The sequence below is a fragment of the Rhinoraja longicauda genome, chromosome 22 (genome assembly GCF_053455715.1).
Source record: "Rhinoraja longicauda isolate Sanriku21f chromosome 22, sRhiLon1.1, whole genome shotgun sequence".
Classification (NCBI taxonomy): Eukaryota; Metazoa; Chordata; class Chondrichthyes; order Rajiformes; family Arhynchobatidae; genus Rhinoraja; species Rhinoraja longicauda.
Genome location: NC_135974.1, coordinates 34,363,508 through 34,388,618, shown reverse-complemented (window position 1 = coordinate 34,388,618; position 25,111 = coordinate 34,363,508). Strand labels below are relative to the sequence as shown.

The window sequence follows — 25,111 nt, the reverse complement described above, 5'->3', positions numbered from 1 at the left end:
CGACGTTTTGGGTCAGACCCTTCTTCAGACTGATTATATTTATATTATTATTTTTATTATTATTATTATTAGCTATTTTAGCTTCTGTTTCCTTTACTTTTTTAAAAACCTCATACCTTCTCACTTACATTTCTTCTTTATCTGCCTTCAATCTGGATTTAATGTCATACCTTCCAAAGTCATAAGGAACATCCTATTGCATCTTCGAGAGGTTCCGAAATCAAGTGCTTTGGATTTAGAAGACGTGAATACTGGTTTAACTGCACGTGTAAACTGGTATTGACTTTGAGACACTGGCACTGCAATGCAACATCTGGCTGCGTTTTGGTTCAACATCTGGCATAAAGTGATCTCAGGAGAGAAGCCTTGCAGTGCTTCTGTTTTGTGTTGATGGAGGATGCTTTTTAATCTTGGAATTTTATACCAGCGGAAATTTGACTGGGCAAAGTCAAAGCCCATGTCTGTTGTTTATCACTTGTTACCACCAGTGCCGCTGTCTGCCTCCCGCCTCTGATTCACGCCTGTGTCAAAATGTAACGGCTGGGATGAGTATAAGCAATTGCCGACAGCAGCCATTTTGTTAGCAGCTCCATGAAAGCTAACTAGGTTTAGAAAAATTAACGTGCACTTAATGTTCAGACCTACTCATATATTTTACTACAGAGGGGAGAAGGGTGGTTGATGTTCTAACTGCTCACAACAAACTAAGAGAGTCATAGGAACAATTAACCTCCAAGCCTGCACGTCTTTGGGATGTGGGAGGAATTGAACTGAATTGAATTGAATACTTTATTGTCACATGTGACAGGTCACGGTGAAATTCTTTGCTTGCATACGCAAGGTATACAAATAGACGCCACGTAAAAGGGCGTGGACAAAGTTACAAAGTATTCCGCACCTTGTCCATCCTTGTTCTCCCCCCCCCTCCCCTTCCTCACGGCGGTTACCCCACGCCGATCCTCCTTTGTTTTCTCTCCCCCCACCCCTCGTGGGGGAGACCAGGGCACCCTGGGAGACTGGAAACCCGTGCGGTCACACGGAAAGCGTGCAAACTCCACACAGACAGCACCCTAGGTCAGGATCGAACCCGGGTCTCTGGATCTGTAAGGCAGCAATTCGACCGCTGCGTCACTGTGCCGCTGTGCTGGATGTGCAGGGAACGGAGAGATATAGATCTTGTGCAGGCAGAGGAGATTAGTTTATCTTGACATTGTGTTCAGCACAGGCATTGTGAGTTGAGCAGACTGTGTTCTGTGTTCTATCTCCAAAGTCATGGCAAATGTCTTCAAAGTCCAGATGCAGATTGTAACACATATACTTTCTATTTGCTTTTCTCACTCCATATGAAGTCACAAAGATATCAAAAATTTCCATCTGTTCAGTAATTATCCAAAGACACCGACAGATGTCCGCCTTATACCTAATTATTCATCATATTTTTCACCAGCTGCTCAACCAAAATTATTTTTGTTAATAACTCAAGGATGCATGACTTTACAATTGACAGTCTGTGATGAAATAATACAATCTAAGCAGGCGTTTAACAAAATATATTGATTGGATTTTGTTTAGCAAATATCTGTAATACTTGAACCTAACTATGCAAAATGCATGACCAAAAAGCATTAAGGTATCATTGGCAGAACTAACAGAATTGTGCGTGTAAGAAGGAACTGCAAATGCTGGTTAATACGGAAGATGGACACAAAATGCTGGAGTAACTCAGCGGGACAGACAGCATCTCTGGAGAGAAGGAATGGGTGATATTTTGTGACTTCTTCAGACTTCGACAGAATTATGTGATTTCTGCAGCTCAATGTTTTTTTGTAGTATTCACCGTTTTAAAAATACTGTACCTTACAACTTAGATGAATTGAAATCCTTTTTATCGTTCGATGTTGAACATTAGAAGGGTTTAATTCCACATCAAACATTTCATAAATCTGATTTAATAAAAGGCGTCTTCTGGAGTTTCATACGTGATTAGGTGAAATTGATTTCAATTCATCTAAGATGTAAGATTTGTTTAAAAATGGTGAAAAGCCTAATCATTGGCCATCAACAATTAACACAATTTTGTAAATTCTACCGCTAACATTTTTACATCTATTGAATTGGTTGTACACAGTGTAAACATCTGTAGTCTCCAAGCAAACTATATGGACCATGTTCTGCAAGAAGTCGCGTAAATCTTTGAATAATTTCAATAGACAATAGGTGCAGGAGTAGGCCATTCGGCCCTTCAAGCCAGCACCACCATTCAATGTGATCATGGCTGATCATTCTCAATAAGTACCCCGTTCCTGCCTTCTCCCCATACCCCCTGACTCCGCTATCCTTAAGAGCTCTATCCAGATCTCTCTTGAATGCATTCAGAGAATTGGCCTCCACTGCCTTCTGAGGCAGAGAATTCCACAGATTTACAACTCTCTGACTGAAAAAGTTTTTCCTCATCTCCGTTCTAAATGGCCTACCCCTTATTCTTAAACTGTGGCCCCTTGTTCTGGACTCCCCCAACATTGGGAACATGTTTCCTGCCTCTAACGTGTCCAACCCCTTTATTTCCTTCATTAGACTTGATATAATCATTCATAAACACAGTAAGTGCCACTTATGAGGGTGGAGTGACAACAGTTTCTAAAAAGGTATGACAAAATGCTGGAGTAACTCAGCAGGTCAGGCAGCATCTAGGAGAGAAGGAATGGGTGACGTTTCGGGTCGAGACCCTTCTTAAGACTGAAGAAAGGGTCTCGACCCAAAACGTCACCCATTCCCTCTCTCCTAGATGCTGCCCGACCCGCTGAGTTATTCCAGCATTTTGTGATACCTTCGATTTGTACCGGCATCTGCAGTTATTTTCCTACACAGTTTCTAAAAATGTGATACTAAACACAAATGCCAAAACATTGTTTGTGCTCAGTGCATAATATTTCAAAACAGGCTTTAAATTTGTTTAAACAATACAAAAGCGGAGGCCGTACAGCTTGTTCCAGTGCTGGACGGACAGCTTTACAGCTTTATCGTATTGCACATGTTTAATGTGTGAATGTGACTATCCTGCTGCCTAGCAACGGTCCTGCGTGCAGCACAGAATCACCCCCCCCCCCCCCACACCATATTACATTCTTATTCTGTACACTTCTTCAAGCATTTGAGAATCTTTTTTTTTTTAAACCTAATTATTCATTGCCATTGCTGCTGTACATCAAAAATGCCCAAACCTCCCCCAGCCCAATCTCAAGTGTCTCTAAATTAACTTCAGCAGGTACATTTATTTCTATCATTTTCGTGCCTCTATCTGAAAGGATGTGACATGATGAAAGGCTGTGGTTTTGGCTGTGATTTACTGTTAATCTCATTCAGCTTTTCCTTTGGTTTCTAATGCTGTGCTTACTCACGCATAATACTGGTGGGATCTCTCCAACTTGCTATTTTTGTTAACATTTCTTCACGTTACTGCAAATGTTACGCTTTTGCCGTGGACTAATCTCCATCCATTTTGTACAACACCATCTTCTGTTGTGCTCGGGTTCCAATGGAATGTTGGCCTTCATAACAAGGGGAGTTGAGTATAGGAGCAAAGAGGTAATTCTGCAGTTGTACAGGGCCCTAGTGAGACCGCACCTGGAGTACTGTGTGCAGTTTTGGTCTCCAAATTTGAGGACGGATATTCTTGCTATTGAGGGCATGCAGCGTAGGTTTACTAGGTTAATTCCCGGAATGGCGGGACTATCATATGTTGAAAGACTGGAGCGACTAGGCTTGTATACACTGGAATTTAGAAGGATGAGAGGAGATCTTATCGAAACGTATAAGATTATTAAGGGGTTGGACACGTTAGAGGCAGGAAACATGTTCCCAATGTTAGGGGAGTCCAGAACAAGGGGCCACAGTTTAAGAATAAGGGGTAGGCCATTTAGAACTGAGACGAGGAAAAACTTTTTCAGTCAGAGAGTTGTGAATCTGTGGAATTCTCTGCCTCAGAAGGCAGTGGAGGCCAATTCTCTGAATGCATTCAAGAGAGAGCTAGATAGAGCTCTTAAGGATAACGGAGTCAGGGGGTATGGGGAGAAGGCAGGAACGGGGTACTGATTGAGAATGATCAGCCATAATCACATTGAATGGCGGTGCCGGCTCGAAGGGCCGAATGGCCTCCTCCTGCACCTATTGTCTATTGTCTATTTTCCACAAGTTTACAAATGGTGATTCTAGAGCGCGTTAATGTTTTGACCTTGTCTCCACTGCAGGCTGTTAATTCTGCTGTTACTCACTGTTCAAAGTTTCCATTTGTCGTAGAACACAGTAAGGTGCTGCAGATATCCATCCGGGCCGTTTAGTTCAGGCAGCAGAGAGGTGTAGCTGGTGGAGTCTGCCTCACGTCACCAGAGACCCGGGTTTGACCCCTTCCTTGGGTGCTGTCTGTGTGGAGTTTGCACGTGTGAAGAAGGGTCTCGGCCCGAAACGTCACCCGTTCCTTCTCTCCAGAGATGCTGCTGCCTGTCTCCAGCATTGAGTTACCCCAGCATTTTGTGTCGACCTCCCTATGACCAAGTTGTTTTTCCTCTGGGTTCTGGGACAATTTACAGACGGCCAACTAACCTACAAACACGCAAGCCTTTGGGAGGTGGGAGGGAACTGGAGCAAACTCCAAGCGTGCAAACTGCACGCACACAGCACCCGAGGTCAGGATCGAACCTGCGTCCCTGGTGCCACTCTGTGTTTGAGCCGCATTTCTGCCAGCAACTGATTGGTTGTAGAAACAAAGAACTGCAGATGCTGGTTTATACCAAAGATAGACACAGAGTGCTGGAGTAACTCAGTGGGTCAGGCAGTATCTGTGGGGAAAAGGATGGCTGGTGTTTCTGCTGGGACCCTTCTTCTTGCGGGTCCTGAAGAAGGATCCCAATCTAAAACGTCACCCATCCTTTTTCTCCAGAGATGCTGCTTGACCCCTCTCATTTACTCCAGCACTCTGTGTCTATCTTTAGCAACTAATGGGTTTATGTTCATAAATTCGTAAGTTCTAGGAGCAGAATTAGACCATTCGGCCCATCAAGTCTGGTCCGCCATTCAATCATGGCTGGTCTATCTCTCCCTCCTAACCCCATTCTCCTGCCTTCTCCCCATAACCCCTGACACCCGCACTAATCAAGAATCTGTTAATCACCGCCTGAAAAATATTCATTGACTTGGCCTCCACAGCCTTGACCTATGCATTGTTGTCCTGATGAGCAGGAGTAGAGATAAATGTATATGTTCTGCAGATTGTAGTGAGTTGGATATTCATAACTGGGTGTCCTAGTGCATCAGTCACTGAAAGGAAGCATGCAGGTACAGCAGGCAGTGAAGAAAGCCAATGGAATGTTGGCCTTCATAACAAGGGGAGTTGAGTATAGGAGCAAAGAGGTTCTTCTGGAGTTGTACAGGGCCCTAGTGAGACCGCACCTGGAGTACTGTGTGGAGTTTTGGTCTCCAAATTTGAGGAAGGATATTCTTGCTATTGAGGGTGTGCAGCATAGGTTTACTAGGTTAATTCCCGGAATGGCGGGACTGTCATATGTTGAAAGACTGGAGCGACTAGGCTTGTATACACTGGAATTTAGAAGGATGAGAGAGAATCTTATCGAAACGTATAAGATTATTAAGGGGTTGGACACGTTAGAGGCAGGAAACATGTTCCCAAAGTTGGGGGAGTCCAGAACAAGGGGCCAGTTTAAGAATAAGGGGTAGGCCATTTAGAACTGAGATGAAGAAAAACATTTTCAGACAGAGAATTGTGAATCTGTGGAATTCTCTGCCTCAGAAGGCAGTGGAGGCCAATTCTCTGAATGCATTCAAGAGAGAGCTAGATAGAGCTCTTAAGGATAGCGGAGTCAGGGGGTATGGGGAGAAGGCAGGAACGGGGTACTGATTGAGAATGATCAGCCATGATCACATTGAATGGCGGTGCTGGCTCTAAGGGCCGAATGGCCTCCTCCTGCACCTATTGTCTATTGTCTATTGTCATAATGGATGTGACTATAATTGAACCAACATTTCCTTGTTTCTGCTCAGGAAAGTGACCTCCTGACGTTTAATATATCTGTGCACCAGTCCTGGTGGAGTGAACATGGACCGGGCTGTGTGAGGAGAGAGATGTCGACCAATCATGTGAGAACATTGGATAGCCAGGGGTACATCTCTGTGATGGGCTGCCTTGTTGATTACCAATACATTGAAGTCCTTCACAGCTCCTCCCAAATACTGTTGGCCGTAAGTATGAAACTTGACTAAAATGCCATCGGGCATTCGGTTCCCGAAACAAAACACCACCTCTTCCCTTTTCTCCAGAGATGCTGCCTGACCCGCTGCCTGAGTTACAACAGCATTCAGTTTTTTAGTTTAGTTTAGTTTAGAGATACAGCACGGAAACAGGGCCTTCCAGCGATCCCCGCACATTAACACTATCCAACACCCACTAGGGACAATTTTTACATTTACCAAGCCAATCAGCCTACAAACCTTTGGAGTGTGAGAGGAAACTGAAGATCTCAGAGAAAACCCACGCAGGTCACGGGGAGAACGTACAAACTCCGTACAGACAGCACCCGCAGTCTATCTTCGGTTAACCGGCATCTGTAGTTCCTTCCTACACACACACAATTCTGTAAGTTCTGCCACTGGTATCTTTGCATATTGGACATGCATTAACAATACATTGAAGTCATTCACACCTCCTCCCAAATGCTGTTGGCCATAAGTATGAAACTTGACCAAAATCCAATCGAACATTCACATTCTAGAAAAGCCTTGCCACCCCTCTCTCTCCATCCCTCCCCAGCCAAGTGGTTGTACTAGTTTCAAAGTTGTTCTGTTGAGTCTCATTGTCTGTAACTCGTTTTCATCTAGCCCACAGCTAACAATGTTTTCTTTATCATCGTTACTTTTCTGCATATCTTTCATTCATTTGTTCCATATCTCTCTATATCACCTTCCATATCTCTCCTTTCCCATTCCCCTAACTCTTAGTCTGAAGGAGGGTCTCGACCCGAAACGTCACCTGTTCCTTTTCTCCAGAAGGGCTGCCAGTCCCGCTGAGTTACTCCAGCATTTTGTATCTATCTTCGGTGTAAACCAGCATCTGCAGTTCCTTCCTACAACATTCACATATTGTTGCTGAGTAAAGTCATAAAATATTTGCCACCCTCCGATCAACTTGGGAAGGATTTTCCTTTAAGGATGAACGTTATCAAACCACATCAAGAATTATGTTCATAAAACAAAGCTCAGCACAGCAGAGGAACAGGCCCTTCGGCCCACAATGTCCGTGCTGGACATGATGCCAAATTAAACTAATCTCCTCTGCCTCCATGTGATCCATATCCCTCCAATCCTTGCAGATCAATGTAGACAATAGACAACAGACAATAGGTGCAGGAGTAGGCCATTTGGCCCTACGAGCCAGCACCGCCATTCAATGTGATCATGGCAGATCATTCTCAATCAGTACCCCGTTCCTGCCTTCTCCCCAGACCCCCTGACTCCGCTATTCTTAAGAGCTCTATCCAGCTCTCTCTTGAATGCATTCAGAGAATTGGTCTCCACTGCCTTCTGAGGCAGAGAATTCCACAGATTCATAACTCTCTGACTGAAAATGTTTTTCCTCATCTCAGTTCTAAATGGCCTACCCCTTATTCTTAAACTGTGGTCCCTTGTTCTGGACTCCCCCAACATTGGGAACATGTTTCCTGCCTCTAACGTGTCCAACCCCTTAATAATCTTATATGTTTCGATAAGATCTCCTCTCATCCTTCTAAATTCCAGTGTATACAAGCCTTGTCGCTCCAGTCTTTCAACATATGACAGTCCCGCCATTCCGGGAATTGACCTAGTAAACCTACGCTGCACGCCCTCAATAGCAAGAATATCCTTCCTCAAATTTGGAGACCAAAACTGCACACAGTACTCCAGGTGCGGTCTCACTAGGGCACTGTACAACTGCAGAAGGACCTCTTTGCTCCTATACTCAACTCCTCTTGTTAAGAAGGCCAAAACTCCATTGGCTTTCTTCACTGCCTGCTGTACCTGCATGCTTCCTTTCAGTGACTGATGCACTAGGACACCCAGATCTCATTGTACGTCCCCTTTTCCTAACTTGACACCATTCAGATAATACTCTGCCTTCCTATTCTTACCATCAAAGTGGATAACCTCACACTTATCCACATTAAACTGCATCTGCCTTGCATCCGCCCACTCACACAACCTGTCCAAGTCACCCTGCAACCTCATAGCATCTTCCTCACAGCTCACACTACCACCCAGCTTTGTATCATCTGCAAATTTGCTAATGGTACTTTTAATCCCTTCATACAAAGTCATTAATGTATATTGTAAATAGCTGCGGTCCCAGCACCGAGCCTTGCGGTACCCCACTGGTTACTACCTGCCAGTACCTATCCTGTACCTATCTAAAAGAAGACACCAAGAGCTGGTGTAACTCAACAGGTCAGACAGCAACATTCTGTGTCTTCTTTTGTAAACCAGTATCTGCAGTTCCTTGTTTCTGCTATTCTACGTGTCTTTTGAACACCACTACCGTATCTGCCTTCACCACCAGCCCTGGCAGCGAATTCCAAGCATTCACCACCTCTGTGTGAAGAATAAACCTGTCCTGCACATCTCCTTTGAACTTTGCCCCTTGCACCTTAAAGCCATGCCCTCTGGTCCCTGTTATTTCCACCCTGTTATTATGCTCAAGTTGGCTCTGGGCTTTCCAAGAATATTCCATCCAAATATGAGGAGCTTCTTGTGCAGGGAGGAAATACAGACGCTGATTTGAACCAAGAACAGACGTAAAAGGGTCAGGCAGCATCTCTGGAGAAATGGAGTAGGTGGCTTATCGGGTCGAGACCCTTTTTCAGAAGATCTTTTTGTGTGTTTCATGCAATTTAAAAAAAATTGAAAAATTGCCATTTTGCTTCTTGGCTTTCCCATGTCAATTTAAGAGGTTAAAATTGATTTGAGACATTGAAACCAGTGCCATGGACATTGATTTTGAGCTTCACGCTCCCCAGGGATAAGTGTCAGGACATAAACACACGGCCTTGTGTTCAATTTTTAAAGCATTTTGTTTAAAATCACCTCGTTTTAACCCATCTCTCGTGCTGGGGAAATTGAATTATTTGCCAACATCACAGTCAATTTTGTTCTTAAATTTAATTTTTGTAAAATCCAAGTCATGTGAAGTACGTCAATCATAGTCAACCTTTATAGCCGCATTTAGAGTATTGTGTTCAGTTCTAGGAAAGATGTTGTCAAGTTGGAAAAAGGGCACAGAGAGGATTTACGAGGATGTTGCCAGGACTAGAGGGTCTGAACTTTTGGGAGATGTTGCGTAGGCTGGGACTCTATTCCTTGGAGCGCTGGAGCATGAGGAGTGATCTTATAGAGGTGTATAAAATCATCAGAGGAATAGATTGGGTAGATACACAGAGTCTCTTGCCCAGAGTCGGGGAATCGAGGACCAGAGGACACAGGTTGAAGGTGAAGGGGAAAAGATTTCATAGGAATCTGAGGGGTAACATTTTCACACAAAGGGTGGTGGGTGTATGGAACGAGCTGCCAGAGGAGGTAGTTGAGGCTGGAACTATCCCAATGTTTAAGAAACAGCTAGACAGGTACATGGATAGGACAGCGTTGGAGGGACATGGGCCAAACGCGGGCAGGTGGGACTAGTGTAGCTGGGACATGTTGGCTGGTGTGGGCAAGTTGAAGTCTGGATAGGGGAGGCTGCTTCCTTTCATGGTTGAACCTAATTGTTACCTCCATATTATTGCTCTGTGTGCAGCAGTATTTAGTTTAGAGATACAGCACGGAATGCAGCCATTCGGCCCACCGAGTCCATGCTGGCCATTCACACTGGTTTAGTTTAGTTTATCATTGTCACGTGTCACGAGATACAGTGAAAAGCTTTTGTTTGTGTGCACTATCGAGTCAAAGACCAGACTATGCATGAATACAATCAAACCGTCCCCAGTGGACAGATATAAAGGATAAAGCGTGCAACATTGACTGCTGGATAAAGTCCGATTATAGATATAGTTCAAAGGTAGTCCTATGTTATCCCACTTCCTCATCCACTCCTGACACACCAGGGACAATTTACAACGAACAATTAACCTAGAAACCCGCGCGTCCTTGGGATGTGGGAGGAAACCGGAGCACCCGGAGGAAGCCCACACGGTCACAGGGAGAACATGCAAACTCCACACAGGTCAGGAATGATTCCGGGTTTCTGATGCTGTGAGCTCTACTCACTGTGCCACTGTGTTGATTTGGTAGGAACATATAGACAAATATTTTTACTCGGTTCCATCCAGGACCCTTGTTACCAGGGGGACGATTACGGATTGGTGCCTTGTTTGTGCGTCTGCAGTGAGAGAGTGCCCATGAGAACGTGCCACCTGGAGCCTAACTTAGGCCTCTCTCACAATGGACACAACAGGGACTTATATTTGTCATCGAAGACAACTCTATTACTTGTTGCAGTCCACTACTAACTTATTCTGACAGAAGCACTCAATGCCCGTTTACATTCACGAGTCAAGTGGTTTGAAGTCTGAGACAATTATTCTTTTTAATAGGAATCGCTTTCCTTCCCAGCACCAATCCTGACGAGCAGCTAACACTGCGATTCCTTCAGTGAAAACCACACAGATAGAATACTGTAATAATGGATCACTAGTATGTGTGCGTAGTTAGATCACAGCTGGACCTTCCAATGTAGCAAAGTCTGAATGTGTAGGAAGGAACTGCAGATGCTGGCTTACACCGAAGATGGGCACAAAATGCAGGAGTTACTCAGCGGGTCAGGCAGCATCTCTAGAGAAAAGGAATAGGTGACTTTTCGGGTCGGAACCCTTCTTCAGATCGGTCTCGACACCTTTTCCTTTTCTCCAGAGATGCTGCCTGACCAGCAAAGTCTGAACCTATTTCCAGCCGACCAGGTGCATTTGGCTCAGCACCAAGTCTGTCAGTAAACGTGCTCCAGACTCAGGCTCGGAGGATGCAGAACCATCTGTGTCACTGACATTTACTGACTGATAAGAAATCAGAAGCTTAGTGACACCTGACCTCCACATAGCATTCTTTACACAAGGTGTCTTTCATATGTTGAAAGACTGGAGCGACTAGACTTGTATACACTGGAATTTAGAAGGATGATAGGGAATCTTATCGAAACGTATAAGATTATTAAGGGGTTGGACACGTTAGAGGAAGGAAACATGTTTCCAATGTTGGGCGAGTCCAGAACAAGGGGTCACAGTTTAAGAATAAGGGGTCGGCCATTTAGAACTGAGATGAGGAAAAACTTTTTCAGTCAGAGCGTTGTGAATCTGTGGAATTCTCTGCCTCAGAAGGCAGTGGAGGCCAATTCTCTGAATGCATTCAAGAGAGAGCTAGATAGAGCCTGACCCGCTGAGTTACTCCAGCACTTTTGCGTCCATCCTCAGTAGAAACCAGCATCTGCAGTTCCGTCCCACTCAGTTGGATGAATTGTTTTATATCCAACCATTTAGAGAATTTCAGTGCAGGTTCAGCTAGGCAGGTGGAACTAGTGTGTAGATGGGACATGTTGGCCAGTATGGGCAGGTTGGGCCAAAGGGCCTGTTTGCATGACTGTGCTGCCGTGAGTCCGTGCTGCATGACTCTCTGACTCCAATAGTGAAGGGATCATTCCTCCTTCTGAAGTCAGTCCACAGTGTGAATGACGGGAGTTAATTACATTGCTCTGGAAACAAGCTGTCTGAATGACACCAAGTGCTGGAGTAACTCAGCGGGACAGTTGTACAGGGCCCTAGTGAGACCGCACCTGGAGTACTGTGTGCAGTTCTGGTCTCCAAATTTGAGGATGGATATTCTTGCTATCGAGGGCGTGCAGCATAGGTTTACTAGGTTAATTCCCGGAATGGCGGGACTGTCATATGTTGAAAGACTGGAGCGACTAGGCTTGTATACACTGGAATTTAGAAGGATGAGAGGGGATCTTATCGAAACGTATAAGATTATTAAGGGGTTGGGCAAGTTAGAGGAAGGAAACATGTTCCCAATGTTGGGGGAGTCCAGAACCAGGGGCCACATTTTAAGAATAAGGGGCAGGCCATTCAGAACTGAGATGAGGAAAACCTTTTCAGAGAGTTGTAAATCTGTGGATTTCTTTGCCTCAGAAGGCAGTGGAGGCCAATTCTCTGAATGCTTTCAAGAGAGAGCTAGATAGAGCTCTTAAGGATAGCGGAGTCAGGGGGTATGGGGAGAAGGCAGGAACGGGGTACTGATTGAGAATGATCAGCCATGATCACATTGAATGGCAGTGCTGGCTCGAAGGGCCGAATGGCCTACTCCTGCACCTATTGTCTATTGTCTATTGTGTCATACCTTATCATTCATCTTTAATCACAAGAGCATGTTGCAACTTCAACTTGCGTCAAAAAGCATGAAAACAAAATTGCCGATGTATAATGTATTTGAATTGATTTTAGCATCAGTTATTCAAGTGGCACGGTGGCGCAGCTGGTGGGGCTGCTGCCTCATAGCGCCAGGGACCCGGGTTCGATCCTGACCTTACGGTGCTGTCTGCGCGGAGTTGGCACGTTCTCCCTGTGACCACGTGGGTTTTCCCTGGGTGCTCCGGTTTCCTCCCCCATCCGGTGATGATGTGTGGGTTCGTAGTTTAATTGGCCTCTGTAAACATGTTATCCGTAAATCATGCTGAGCTCCATGTAGCTGCCTGAAAGCTGCTGTACTTGACTTTGCTGCTCCTTAATCCATACGTCATTTCTCTACTGCCCCATTAGACATTAGAAATGCTTGTACATAAACCTCTGCTGTCTTCATTGTTTTCCGGTTGTGTGTCTAACCAGGGACATATGTTTCAGAGTTTAAATATAGATTTTTGATTCATTGGTGTGAGAGATTGAATATCTGCCTGAAGCATTTCTCTGATTTGCAGTTTTAGTTTCTAGAGACACACCATTGGAATCAGGGCCCAGTAGCCCACCGAGTCCACACCGTAGCCCACCAAGTCCACACCGTAGCCCACCGAGTCCACACCGTAGTCCACCGAGTCCACACCGATCATCGTGGACACTTTCTCATCCCACTTCACCCGGTTCACACTAGTTACGATACGATATCATACGATAGAACTTTATTTATTCCAGGAGGGAAATTAATCTGCCAACAATCATAAAACACAACAAAGTACATGAAACATGAAATTAAAATGATGAGTGGAAAGGTTTGGGGATTGGCAAAGATTGTCTTATCAATAATAAGACACGTACCATCAAAATGGTGAAAACTGTGTATGGGTGTCCATAAATTCCCCTTTGCAACTGTTTTCCTCACAACCTGAAGATAACTATTGCCAGCTGTTGGACTGCAAGATGAGTCATTAACTATTATGGATAATAGATTATAATTTAAAAAATTTTGAACCACAGATAATGTCTGAAGAATGTTACCTTGCCAACAATACATTAAACTCAAATCCAAAGGGTAGTTTGGCCAATAGTTGGGGTAAGCATTTAAAGAAATTTAACAATTTAAGAAGGGCGGCACGGTGGCGCAGCGGTAGAGTTGCCGCCTTACAGCGAATGCAGCGCCAGAGACCCGGGTTCGACCCTGACTACGGGCGCCGTCTATGGAGTTTGTACGTTCTCCTCGTGACCTGCGTGGGTTTTCTCCGAGATCTTCGGTTTCCTCCCACACTCCAAAGACGTACAGGTTTGTAGGTTAATTGGCTGTGCAAATGTAAAAATTGTCCCTAGTGGGTGTAGGATAGTGTTAGTGTGCGGGGATCGCTGGGCGGTGTGGACCCGGTGGGCCGAAGGGCCTGTTTCTGCGCTGTATCTCTAAATCTAAAAAAAAAATCTGATATTTATTCTATTTTTAAAAGAGATTTCCACACATTCTTAATATTGCAATTCAACTGCTAAACTAATGCAGCACTTATCAATCATGATCGTGAATTAATAGGCTGTGTTGTCCAAGAAGGTAGACACCAAATGCTGGAGTAACTCAGCGGGACAGGCAGCATCTCTGGAGAGAAGGAGACTTCTTCTGAAGAAGGGTCTCGACCCGAAACGTCGCCCATTCCTTCCGACTTCTTCCGAAGAAGGGTCTCGACCCGAAATGTCATCCATTCATAGAGTCATTCCTTCTCTCCAGAGATGCTGCCTGTCCCGCTGAGTACTCCAGCATTTTGTTTCTACCTTCGATTTAAACCAGCACCTGCAGGTTCACCAGATTGATTCCTGGGATGGCAGGACTTTCATATGAAGAAAGACTGGATAGACTCGGCTTGTACTCGCTGGAATTTAGAAGATTGAGGGGGGATCTTATAGAAACTTACAAAATTCTTAAGGGGTTGGACAGGCTAGATGCAGGAAGATTGTTCCCGATGTTGGGGAAGTCCAGAACAAGGGGTCACAGTTTAAGGATAAGGGGTAAGTCTTTTAGGACCAAGATGAGAACGTTTTTTTTCACACAGAGAGTGGTGAATCTGTGGAATTCTCTGCCACAGAAGGTAGTTGAGGCCAGTTCATTGGCTATATTTAAGAGGGAGTTAGATGTGGCCCTTGTGGCTAAAGGGATCAGGGGGTATGGAGAGAAGGCAGGTACGGGATACTGAGTTGGATGATCAGCCATGATCATATTGAATGGCGGTGCGTTCAGGCTCGAAGGGCCGAATGGCCTACTCCTGCACCTATTTTCTATGTTTCTATGTTCTTTCCTGTATTGTCCCCGATTCAGTTCAATCTTGGCACATTCTCCATAACTTCACTTTAGACTTTAGACTTTTAGTGAAACAGCGAGGAAACAGGTCATTCAGTTCACCAAGTCCTTGCTGACCAGCTATTGTAGTGTCAGTACACTAACACTATCCTCCACATTAGGGACAGTTTTTACAATTTTACCGAAGCCAATTAACCTACAAACCTATATCTCTTTGCCTGTATGTTTAACTATGGGTGCAGTCTGTACGGAGTTTGTACGTTCTCCCTGGGATCGCCTGGGTTTTCTCCGGATGCTCCGGTTTCCTTCCACATTCCAAAGATGTGCAGATTTGCAGGTTAATTGGCTTTGGTAAAAATTGTAAATTGTCCCTAGTCTGTAGGAGGTGGCCATTCGGCCCTTCGAGCCAGCACCGCCATTCATTGTGATCATGGCTGATCATTCACAATCACTAACCTGTGCCTGCCTTCTCCCCATATCCCTTGATTCCACTAGCCTCTAGAGCTCTCTCTAACTCTCTTTTAAATTCATCCAGTGAATTGGCCTCCACTGCCTTCTGTAGCAGAGAAGTCCACAAATTCACAACCCTCTGGGTGAAAAAGTTTCTTCTCACCTCAGTTTTAAATGGTCTCCCCCTTTAGTCTTAGACTGCGGTCCCTGGTTCTGGACTCCCCTAACATTGTGAACATTTTTCCTGCGTAGAATTCGTAGATACGTAGAATACAAATCTATAGGTGTCTACCAAAGACAAACCAGGACTTGGGAGTGATCACGATGAGCATTAATAAACAATACTAATGCACTTTGATTAGTACGGGTGTCAGGGGTTATGGGGAGAAGGCAAAAGAATGGAGTTGAGAGGGAAAGATAGATCAGCCACAATCGAATGGCAGAGTAGATGGGCAAATGCTACTCCGATAATAAGAGATAGGCCATTTAGAACTGAGATTCAGTCAGAGAGTTGTGAATCTGTGGAATTCTCTGCCTCAGAAGGCAGTGGAGGCCAATTCTCTGAATGCATTCAAGAGAGAGCTAGATAGAGCTCTTAAAGATAGTGGAGTCAGGGGGTATGGGGAGAAGGCAGGAACGGGGTACTGATTGAGAATGATCAGCCAGGATCACATTGAATGGCAGTGCTGGCTCGAAGGGCCGAATGGCCTCCTCCTGCACCTATTATCTATTGTCTATAACTTATGAACTTATGACCACTGCAGGGTGGGTTTATGTGAGCTGCCCATGCGATCTTTAGGAAAGTAGAATGCGTCATTGTTTCAGTGTCATGAGACCATGACACATTTTGACGGCTGCCACAGGAAATATGTGATTATATTTCATCTGTCACCACGTTATTTGTTGTGATTTTTAAGAAGGGAAGTTTAATCCAAGCTGATAACATGCAAAGGCAAGATGGGGAAGGATGCATTGTAGCGATCCAGCGGTGACTAGCTTGGATGGACACAAAGTGCTGGAGTAACTCAGCGGGTCAGGCAGCATCTCTGAAGAAAAGGGAATAGGTGACGTTTCGGGTCGTGACCCGTCTTCAGACTGAGAGTAGGGGTCGGGGTGAAGGGCTGGAGGCAAGAAAAGACCAGGACAATGAGAACCTCATATTTTGCTTGGGCAGCTTGCAGCCCAGCGGTATGAACATCGACTTCTCCAACTTTAGATAGTTCCTCTGTCCCTCTCTTCCCCTCCCCCTTCCCAGATCTCCCTCTATCTTCCTGTCTCCACCTATATCCTTCCTTTGTCCCGCCCCCCTGACATCAGTCTGAAGAAGGGTCTCGACCCGAAAGGTCGCCCATTCCTTCTCTCCTGAGATGCTGCCTGACCTGCTTAGTTACTCCAGCATTTTGTGAATAAGGACAATGAGGGCCAGCCACAGAGGACTTCAGGCAGGGTGGTGCCCTGCTGGGCCCACTGTTGGCACGGGAGGTGTGATCTCGCGAGGGATATACCCTGTGCAGGAAGGAACTGCAGATGCTGGTTTAAACCGAAGACAGACACAAAATGCTGGAGTAACTCGGCGGGTCAGGCAGCATCTCTGGAGAGAAGGAATAGGTGACGTTTCGGGGTCGAGACCCTTCTTCATTCCTTCTCTCCAAAGATGCTGAGTATCCAGCTTTTTGTGCATTCAAAGAAAGCCAATCTGTGCTTCAGCTGAGCATTTATAAGCAGTTTATAAGCAGTTTATAAGCGGTTTATAAGCATTTATAAGTAGTTTGGGCGTTATTGACCATTGGGACATGTAAATGGCTGGTGATCCAGGTTTTACCTCCCAGAATGTTGCTCCACATGGAGAAGCTGAACATTTGCCAGATCAGCTACGAAACGTTCTGTCTGCAGAGCAAACAACCAGCTGAGTAAAACTACAGGACTGGAGTCCATTTTGAAATGACATTGTTGAAAGTATACCCTGCTCGATGGCAATGCAATGTATGAAATGTCCGAAGAAGCTTAGAAAAATCCTGAAGATAATATGGATAAAATTTAGAAAAAGTCACAGCATTATGAAAGTCGTTCATGCTTTTAATGGGCTATCCTTAAGAGCTCTATCTAGCTCTCTCTTGAATGCATCCAGAGAATTGGCCTCCACTGCCTTCTGAGGCAGAGAATTCCACAGATTTACAACTCTCTGACTGAAAAAGTGATTAAAATTAATTACTTGTGGTATGGCACCAAAAATATTATCATCCAAAGGAACTTTAATGTATTATGTCAGAGAATATGGTTGAGGAGAATATTCAGGCAGTGGAGAAGACTTTAGACTTTAGACAAAAATGAGTAATTTAGTGTAGAGATACCACATAGATATGGGTCCTTCAGCCCACTGGGTCCACGCCAACCCTCAATTGCCCGTTCACACTAGTTCTATGTTATCCAACTTTCTCATCCACTCCTTACACACACGGGGAAGTGACTTTACTTTAGACTTTAGAGATACAGAACAGAAACAGGCCCTTCGACCCACCAGGCCTGGGCCGAGCAGCGATCACCCCGTACACCAACACTATCTTACACACTTGGGATGAATTTTACTGAAGTTAATTAACCTACAAACCAGTACGTCTTTGGAATGTGGGAGGAAATCCAGGCAATCACAGGTGGAACGTGCAACCTCCGTATAGACAGCACCCGTAGTCAGGATCGAACCCGCTGTGAGGCAGCATCTCTACTGCTGTTCGACTGTAACGCTTTGTGTCGGGACCCTTCCTCAGACAGATTGTAGAGGGGTGGGGGTGGAGATAAGAAAGCAGGTAGTACAAAGTAGTAGATGAATATAGGTTTTTAGTCACAAAATGCTGGAGTAACTCAGCAGGTCAGGCAGCGTCTCGGGAGAGAAGGAATGGGTGACGTTTCGGGTCGTGACCCATCTTCAGACGAATATAGGTGGGGGTCTTTGACACGATGAGACAGCAACTCTGTGCCCCACCCTGGAGTTGTGAATCTGTGGAATTCTCTGCCACAGAAGGCAGTGGAGGCCAATTCGCTGGATGTTTTCAAGAGAGAGTTAGATACAGCTCTTAGGGCTAACGGAATCAAGGGATATGGGGAGAAAGCAGGAATGGTATACTGATTTTGGATGATCAGCCATGATCATATTGAATGGCGGTGTCTCGAAGGGCCGAATGGCCTACTCCTGCACCCGTTTTCTATGTTTCTAAACCTGGAATAAAGATGGAACGGTAGCGACTTGAGTATAAATGTACAGTTCAAACGATCTGCTGTCATTATTAAGCTTTTCTTCTTTTCTTTGCAGCTTGCTGGATTTGTCTACGCCTGTTACGTCATCAGTGTCTCTACAGAGGAGGATGATAGCTGTGAGTAGCGGTGTGTGTGAAACTGTTAACCGGTTAATTGGAGTGAGACACGGTATGCGTAACGCCAGCCAACGGCGGCAGCTTGCAGTGAGACGGGGGGGGGAGAACTGGGAACCCTCGCCTCAAACCCCTGTGAATTCTAGGTTTCAGCTCCAGTGACTTCTGGCATTGAGCGAGAAGAATGGGAAGGGAATACAGCAGCTGCGATAAATCTCTCGCTGGTTTGTGTGATGCATTATTATGAACGCGCAAAACATTATTTCATCAACTTGTGCAGATGCCGCGCTACAAGCATTTGTCGCGTTTTAACCTGGAAAGAAGAATATGATCGGCAAAGCATCCGATACAACACGGACACTCAGAGAGCGCGGAAACGCCATCCTATGTCAATCAGCGCTCACGTTTATCGGTGGAGGTGAGGGGAGATTTGCCTTTACAAATAAAACAGGCAATTGTGGGCGTTGGCCAAATATGGGTCAGAGTTGTAACTCAAAATCCAGGAGTGAAGGATTTGGGTCGGTAGGAACTGCTCTAAGACACCAAACCTCATAGTCTTTCCAGGTGAGACAGAGGTTCACCTGCACCTCCTCCAACCTCATCCATTGCATCCGCTGCTCCAGATGTCAGCTTATTTACATCGGCGAGACTAAACGCAGGCTCGGCGATCGCTTCGCTCAACACCTGCGCTCGGTCCGCGTTGGCCAATCTGATCTCCCGGTGGCCGAGCACTTCAACTCCCCCTCCCATTCCCAGTCTGACCTTTCTGTCATGGGTCTCCTCCAGTGCCATAGTGAGGCCCACCGGAAATTGGAGGAACAGCACCTCATATTTCGCCTGGGCAGCTTGCAGCCCAGTGGTATGAACATCGACTTCTCCAACTTTAGATAGTTCCTCTGTCCCTCTCTTCCCCTCCCCCTTCCCAGTTCTCCCTCTATCTTCCTGTCCCCACCTATATCCTTCCTTTGTCCCGCCCCCCTGACATCAGTCTGAAGAAGGGTCTCGACCCGAAACGTCGCCCATTCCTTCTCTCCCGAGATGCTGCCTGACCTGCTGAGTTACTCCAGCATTTTGTGAATAAATACCTTCGATTTGTACCAGCGTCTGCAGTTATTTTCTTATATAAACCTCATTGGAGGCACACGAGACTGCAGATACTGGAATATTGAACGAAACACAAGGCGTCTGGCTCTGGTTGATTACTGCATAACACCTCATAAGTGGTTATCTGTGCAGGGAATGGACAAGTGGCGTTCCATGATGAGACTGGAAGAGGGAACAACCTCAAACGTCGCCCATCCATGTTCTCCAGAGATGCTGCCCGACCCGCTGAGTTACTCCTGCACTTTATTCAAGATTCCTGCATCTGCAGTTCCTTGTTGCTCTGACTTCCTCCAGCAATTTGTTTTTGCGAACACATTTAGTACACAAAAGGATAAAGCTTTTCACCGGCACATGACAATAAAAACTAAACTCAACTAAAGTAGTCATAAAGAAAGACGCAAAAAAAAGGAGTAACTTCGGGACAGGCGGCATCTCTGGATAGAAGGGATGGGTGACGTTTCGGGTTGAGACCCTTCTTCAGACCCTTCATATTTGAGTATTTTTCCCTGTATTTGGCTCAGGTACGTTGTTTCCACATACTGAGATTTCCTACTTGGTCATTTCCTACTTGAGATTTCCGTCATGGTCTCAACTTCCACTGCTTCGCCGATGATATCCAGCTCCTCATCTCCACCAAGTCAATCTCCACCACCACACACTCTACACTGACAAACTGCATCACTGAAATAAAATCTTGGCTTCAATCAAATTTCCTCAAACTCAACTGCAACAAATCTGAAATCATCATCATTGGTCCAAAAACGCTCACCAAATCCACCCAAAACTTCATCCTCAATATTGATGGTCTCCCAGTATCCACCTCCCCTCACATCCGGAATCTTGGAATCATCTTTGATCAAACCCTCTCCTTCGACAAACACATCAAACACATCACAAAGACAGCCTTCTTCCACCTCAAAAACATTGCCCGTCTCCGTCCATCCCTCTCCTCCACAGCTGCAGAAACCCTCATCCACGCCTTCATCACCTCCCGTCTGGACTACTGCAACAGCCTCCTCTATGGCTCACCCTCAAAAATCATCAGTAAACTTCAATACATTCAAAACTCCGCTGCCCGTCTACTCACCCACTCCCCGATCCGTGACCATATCACCCCCGTCCTTTACAAACTCCACTGGCTCCCCATCCCCCAGAGAATCCAGTACAAAATCCTCCTCATGACCTACAAAGCCCTCCATAACCTGGCCCCATCCTACCTGACTGACCTCCTCCACAGGCACACTCCCACCTGCACCCTCCGCTCTGCTGCTGCCAATCTCCTGTCCCCCCCCATCCGGACCAAACTCATCCTGGGGGGACAGGGCTTTCTCCATCGCTGCTCCCACCCTCTGGAACTCACTACCCCAAACTGTCAGAGACTCCTCCTCACTCACCACATTCAAAACATCACTGAAGTCTCACCTGTTCAGCACTGCCTTCAACCACTGAAGGTCACCTCACCTTCTGTCTCCTTTTTCTGTACGTTTACTTATTTATCTGTTTATTCAATTCTCTATGTTCTAGAAATCCCTGTAAAGCGTCTTTGAGTGTTTGAAAAGCGCTATATAAATGTAATGCATTATTATTATTATTATTACTTAAGTGGTTCTGAAGATAAGACACAAGGTTCTGGTGTAACTCAGTGGTTCAGGCAGCACCTCTGGAGAGAAAGGGGGCATAGCTTTAAGGTGAGAGGGGCAAAGTTTAAAGGAGATGTTTGGAGCGAGTTTTTAACACAGGTTGGTGGGTGCTGCTGGGGGTGGTGGTGGAGGCAGATAGGACTGTGACATTTAGTAGGGGTTTGGATAGGCACCTGGATATGGAGAGATATAGATTATTTTATTTTGTTTTTGTTTATTATTGTCACGTATACTGTGGTACAGTGAAAAGCTTTTTGTTGCATGCTATCCAGCCAGTGAAAGGACTATACATCATTAGCCATGATCAGCCATGATCATATTGAATGGCGGTGCAGGCTCGAAGGGTCGAATGGCCTACTCCTGCACCTATTTTCTATGTTTTCTATGTTTCTATTACAATCATTACATTAGCGTTATTTATTCACAAAATGCTGGAGTAACTCAACTGGTCAGGCAGCATCTCAGGAGAGAAGGAATGGGCGACGTTTCGGGTCGAGACCCTTCTTCAGAGTGAAGATGTGTCTCGACCCGAAACGTCGCCCATTCCTTCTCTCCTGAGATGCTGCCTGACCAGTTGAGTTACTCCAGCATTTTGTGAATAAATACCTTCGATTTGTACCAGCATCTGCAGTTATTTTCTTATATTACATTGGCGTTATGTCCGGCACAGACATTGCGGGCCGAAGGGCCTGCTCTTGTGTTGTGCTGTCCTATGTTCTACGTTCTATGTCTATAACAACATGCTTAGCCTTACCATTTGATTCACAAGTTCACAAGTTATAGGAGTAGAATTAGGCCATTCGACCCATCGAGTCCACTCCGTCATTCAATCATAGTTGATCTCAGCCTCCTAATCCCATTTTCCTGCCTTCTCCCAATAACCCTTGACACCCGTTCTCATCACGAATTTGTCTATCTCTGCCTTAGAAATATCCACTGACTTGGCCTCCACAGCCCTCTGTGGCAACGAGTTCCACAGATTAGGCTTTGACTAAAGAAGTTCCTCCTCACCTCCTTTCTAAAAGAGCGCCCTTTAATTCTGAGGCTGTGACCTCTGGTCCTGGACTCTCCCACCAGTGGAAACATCCTCTCCACATCCACTCTATCTCTGCCTTTCATTATTCTGTAAGTTTCAATGAGGCCCCCCCCATTCACTGTACCTCGGTACACGTGACATGAAACTAAACTGAAACTGAAACAGAAGTTCACAAGTTATAGGAGTAGAATTAGGCCATTGGGCCCATCAGTTGCTGCCTTACAGCGAATGCAGCGCCGGAGACTCAGGTTCGATCCTGACTACGAGCGCTGTCTGTACGGAGTTTGTACGTTCTCCCCGTGACCTGCGTGGGTTTTCTCTGAGATCTTCGGTTTCCTCCCACACTCCAAAGACTTACAGGTTTGTAGGTTAATTGACTGGGTAGATGTAAAAATTGTCCCTAGTGTTTGTAGGATAGTGTTAATGTGCGGGGGTCGCTGGGCGGCGCGGACTTGGTGGGCCGAAGGGCCTGTTTCTACACTGTATCTCTAAATCTAAATCTAAATCTAAATCTAAGTCTACTCTGCCATTCAATCGTGGCTGATCTCTGCCACATCATCCCATTCTCCTCCCTTCTCCCCACAACTCTTGACACCCGCTCCAATTAAGAACTTGTCTATCTCTGCCTTAAAAGCAACAACAAAAGCAAAAGCTTTACACTGTACCTTGGTGCACGTGACAATAAACTAATCTGAAGCTTAGATGTTGGTGTGATCAGACCAAAAGTAAATGACCCTGTTAAAATAATCAATGATGGTATTATTCTGAAGCAGTCCTTTCTCAGTTTCATTCCCAATTAATAAGATATTCATTATGTTTGCTCTCCTATTCTGTAGGACATTTCAGCTTGTTGTGAACTTTGTAAAGGCCAGTTACAATTAGCAGAAATTAACTTGTGTGTACTGCTCTCCCATTAACACCTCTGTGCTTTGCTAATCGCTCGGTGCTTCAGCTCATTTGCATTCTTCACCCAACCCAACATTGATCCTTTTATCAGCGTGAATCAGAATTGCTTCTGTCTTAACCTTTCACCTTGTCTCAAAATCCTTTGGGAATAAACCGAAGGCACATTTTTGGCCGTGTTTATACAAAGAGAAGGATGTGTCCTTTTAACAGAATTAACAGTTTGTAATGGTAACCGTTCATAAGAGTTGCCAATGATCTCATTCCCAAATACGGGACAAGGTGACGTCACCGCCCCGCGCCCCACGTGACCTCATCCAGCCAGCGGTCACATGCTTCCGCTCCACCAATGGCGGCCGCCCGGGCTGGGAGGCGGGTTGGTAAGCAATCTCCGTTAGACGGTTAGACCTAGACAGTCCGGAGCTAAAATGTCGGAAACCTAGAGTGTCGGGGCCTACAGTGTTCGGTCCCACAGCGCCCCTCCGGGCCTAATATGGGAAAAGGGCGGTCCCGTACGGGACAAACCAATTTAGCCCAAAATACGGGATGTCCCGGCTAATTCTGGACAGTTGGCAGCCCTAACCGTACATGCAACTGATTTATAGGGTGGAAATATATATGTAACCAGACCCATGTTATAGATTCATAGAGTCATACAACATTGAAACAGGCCCTTCAGCCCAACTTGCCCATGCCGACCATGTCCTCCGGAGATGCAGCCTGACCCTCTTGAGTTACTTCAGCACTTTGTGTCTGTCTTTGGTATAAACCAGCACCTGCACCTCTTTCTTTCCAAACCTTTTAACACCTTGTTATCAAGAATCTCTGAATCTGGGAACTCCCTAATTCTGCTCCTCACTAATCAAATAAATGGATATTTTCACATTTTCACACAATTTACTTCATCCATTCACTGATCTTGTCATTATCTGTTTGGTAGCTTCCATGTCTCAAAGACAGATCACTCTTGATACTAACAAGATCAATCCTAATGTTACTCTCCAATTTATCTTTGATTCAACTAGCACGTGTCTCTTCTTAATCTGTCATGTTTCATCATTGTGGCTCCATGATTCTACGATACTGATTTACTTCCCCTTCCAATTGCACTCCCAAAGACGTTGTGGATTGTTTCGGATTATGACTTTAGACTTTACTTTAGAGATACAGCACGGAGACAGGCCCTTCGGCCCACTGAGTCCTTGCTGCCAGCGATCACCCCGTACACGAGCACTATCCTACACACCAGGGACAGTTTACAATTTTACCAAAGCCAATTAGTCTACAAAACCTGCACGTCTTTGGAGTGTGGGAGGAAACTGGAGTACCCAGACAACACCCACATGGTCACGGGGAGAACGTACAAACTCCGTACAAACAGCGCTAGTAATCAGGATTGAACCCAGGTCCCTGGCGCTGTGAGGCAGCAACTCTACCGCTGCACCACCGCACCACCACAAATCTAAGCAACAACAGGAAAGTCCACTTTATTTACGCTAACTGAATTAAAGAACTGTACTTTCCCGAAGTTGGAGATCGTAAATAAAAGATGTAATAGTGTGTGAGGCTGAGTAAGGCACGTTACATCAGGACCCACACACCTTTCATCTGCTGTTGCAAGCAAATAACCTACAATGAATATCGATTGTGAAATTCAATCACTGCTTTGCGTTGATTGAAAGGTACAGCGTGGAAACGGGCCCATTGGCCGACCATGTCCACGCCAACCAGCCATCACCCGTTCACACTAGTTTTATGTTATCCCATTTTCTCGTCCACTCCCGACATATTAGGGGCCGATTCACCTGCAAACCTGCACATCATTAGAGTGCAGA

At 45.5% G+C, this 25,111-nt stretch overlaps 1 protein-coding gene across 2 annotated transcripts in view; it reads left to right on the top strand.

Annotated features, from left to right (window-relative positions):
- LOC144604552 (sodium/potassium-transporting ATPase subunit beta-1-interacting protein 3-like) overlaps positions 1–25,111 on the top strand; it is an 81,897-nt gene that overhangs the window by 52,740 nt on the left and 4,046 nt on the right. For both annotated transcript variants that reach the window (XM_078419105.1, XM_078419104.1), the window contains exons 4-5: positions 6,055–6,252; positions 18,536–18,596. In XM_078419105.1, coding sequence (XP_078275231.1) covers positions 6,055–6,252; positions 18,536–18,596 — 259 coding nt within the window. The remainder of the gene's footprint in view (positions 1–6,054; positions 6,253–18,535; positions 18,597–25,111) is intronic.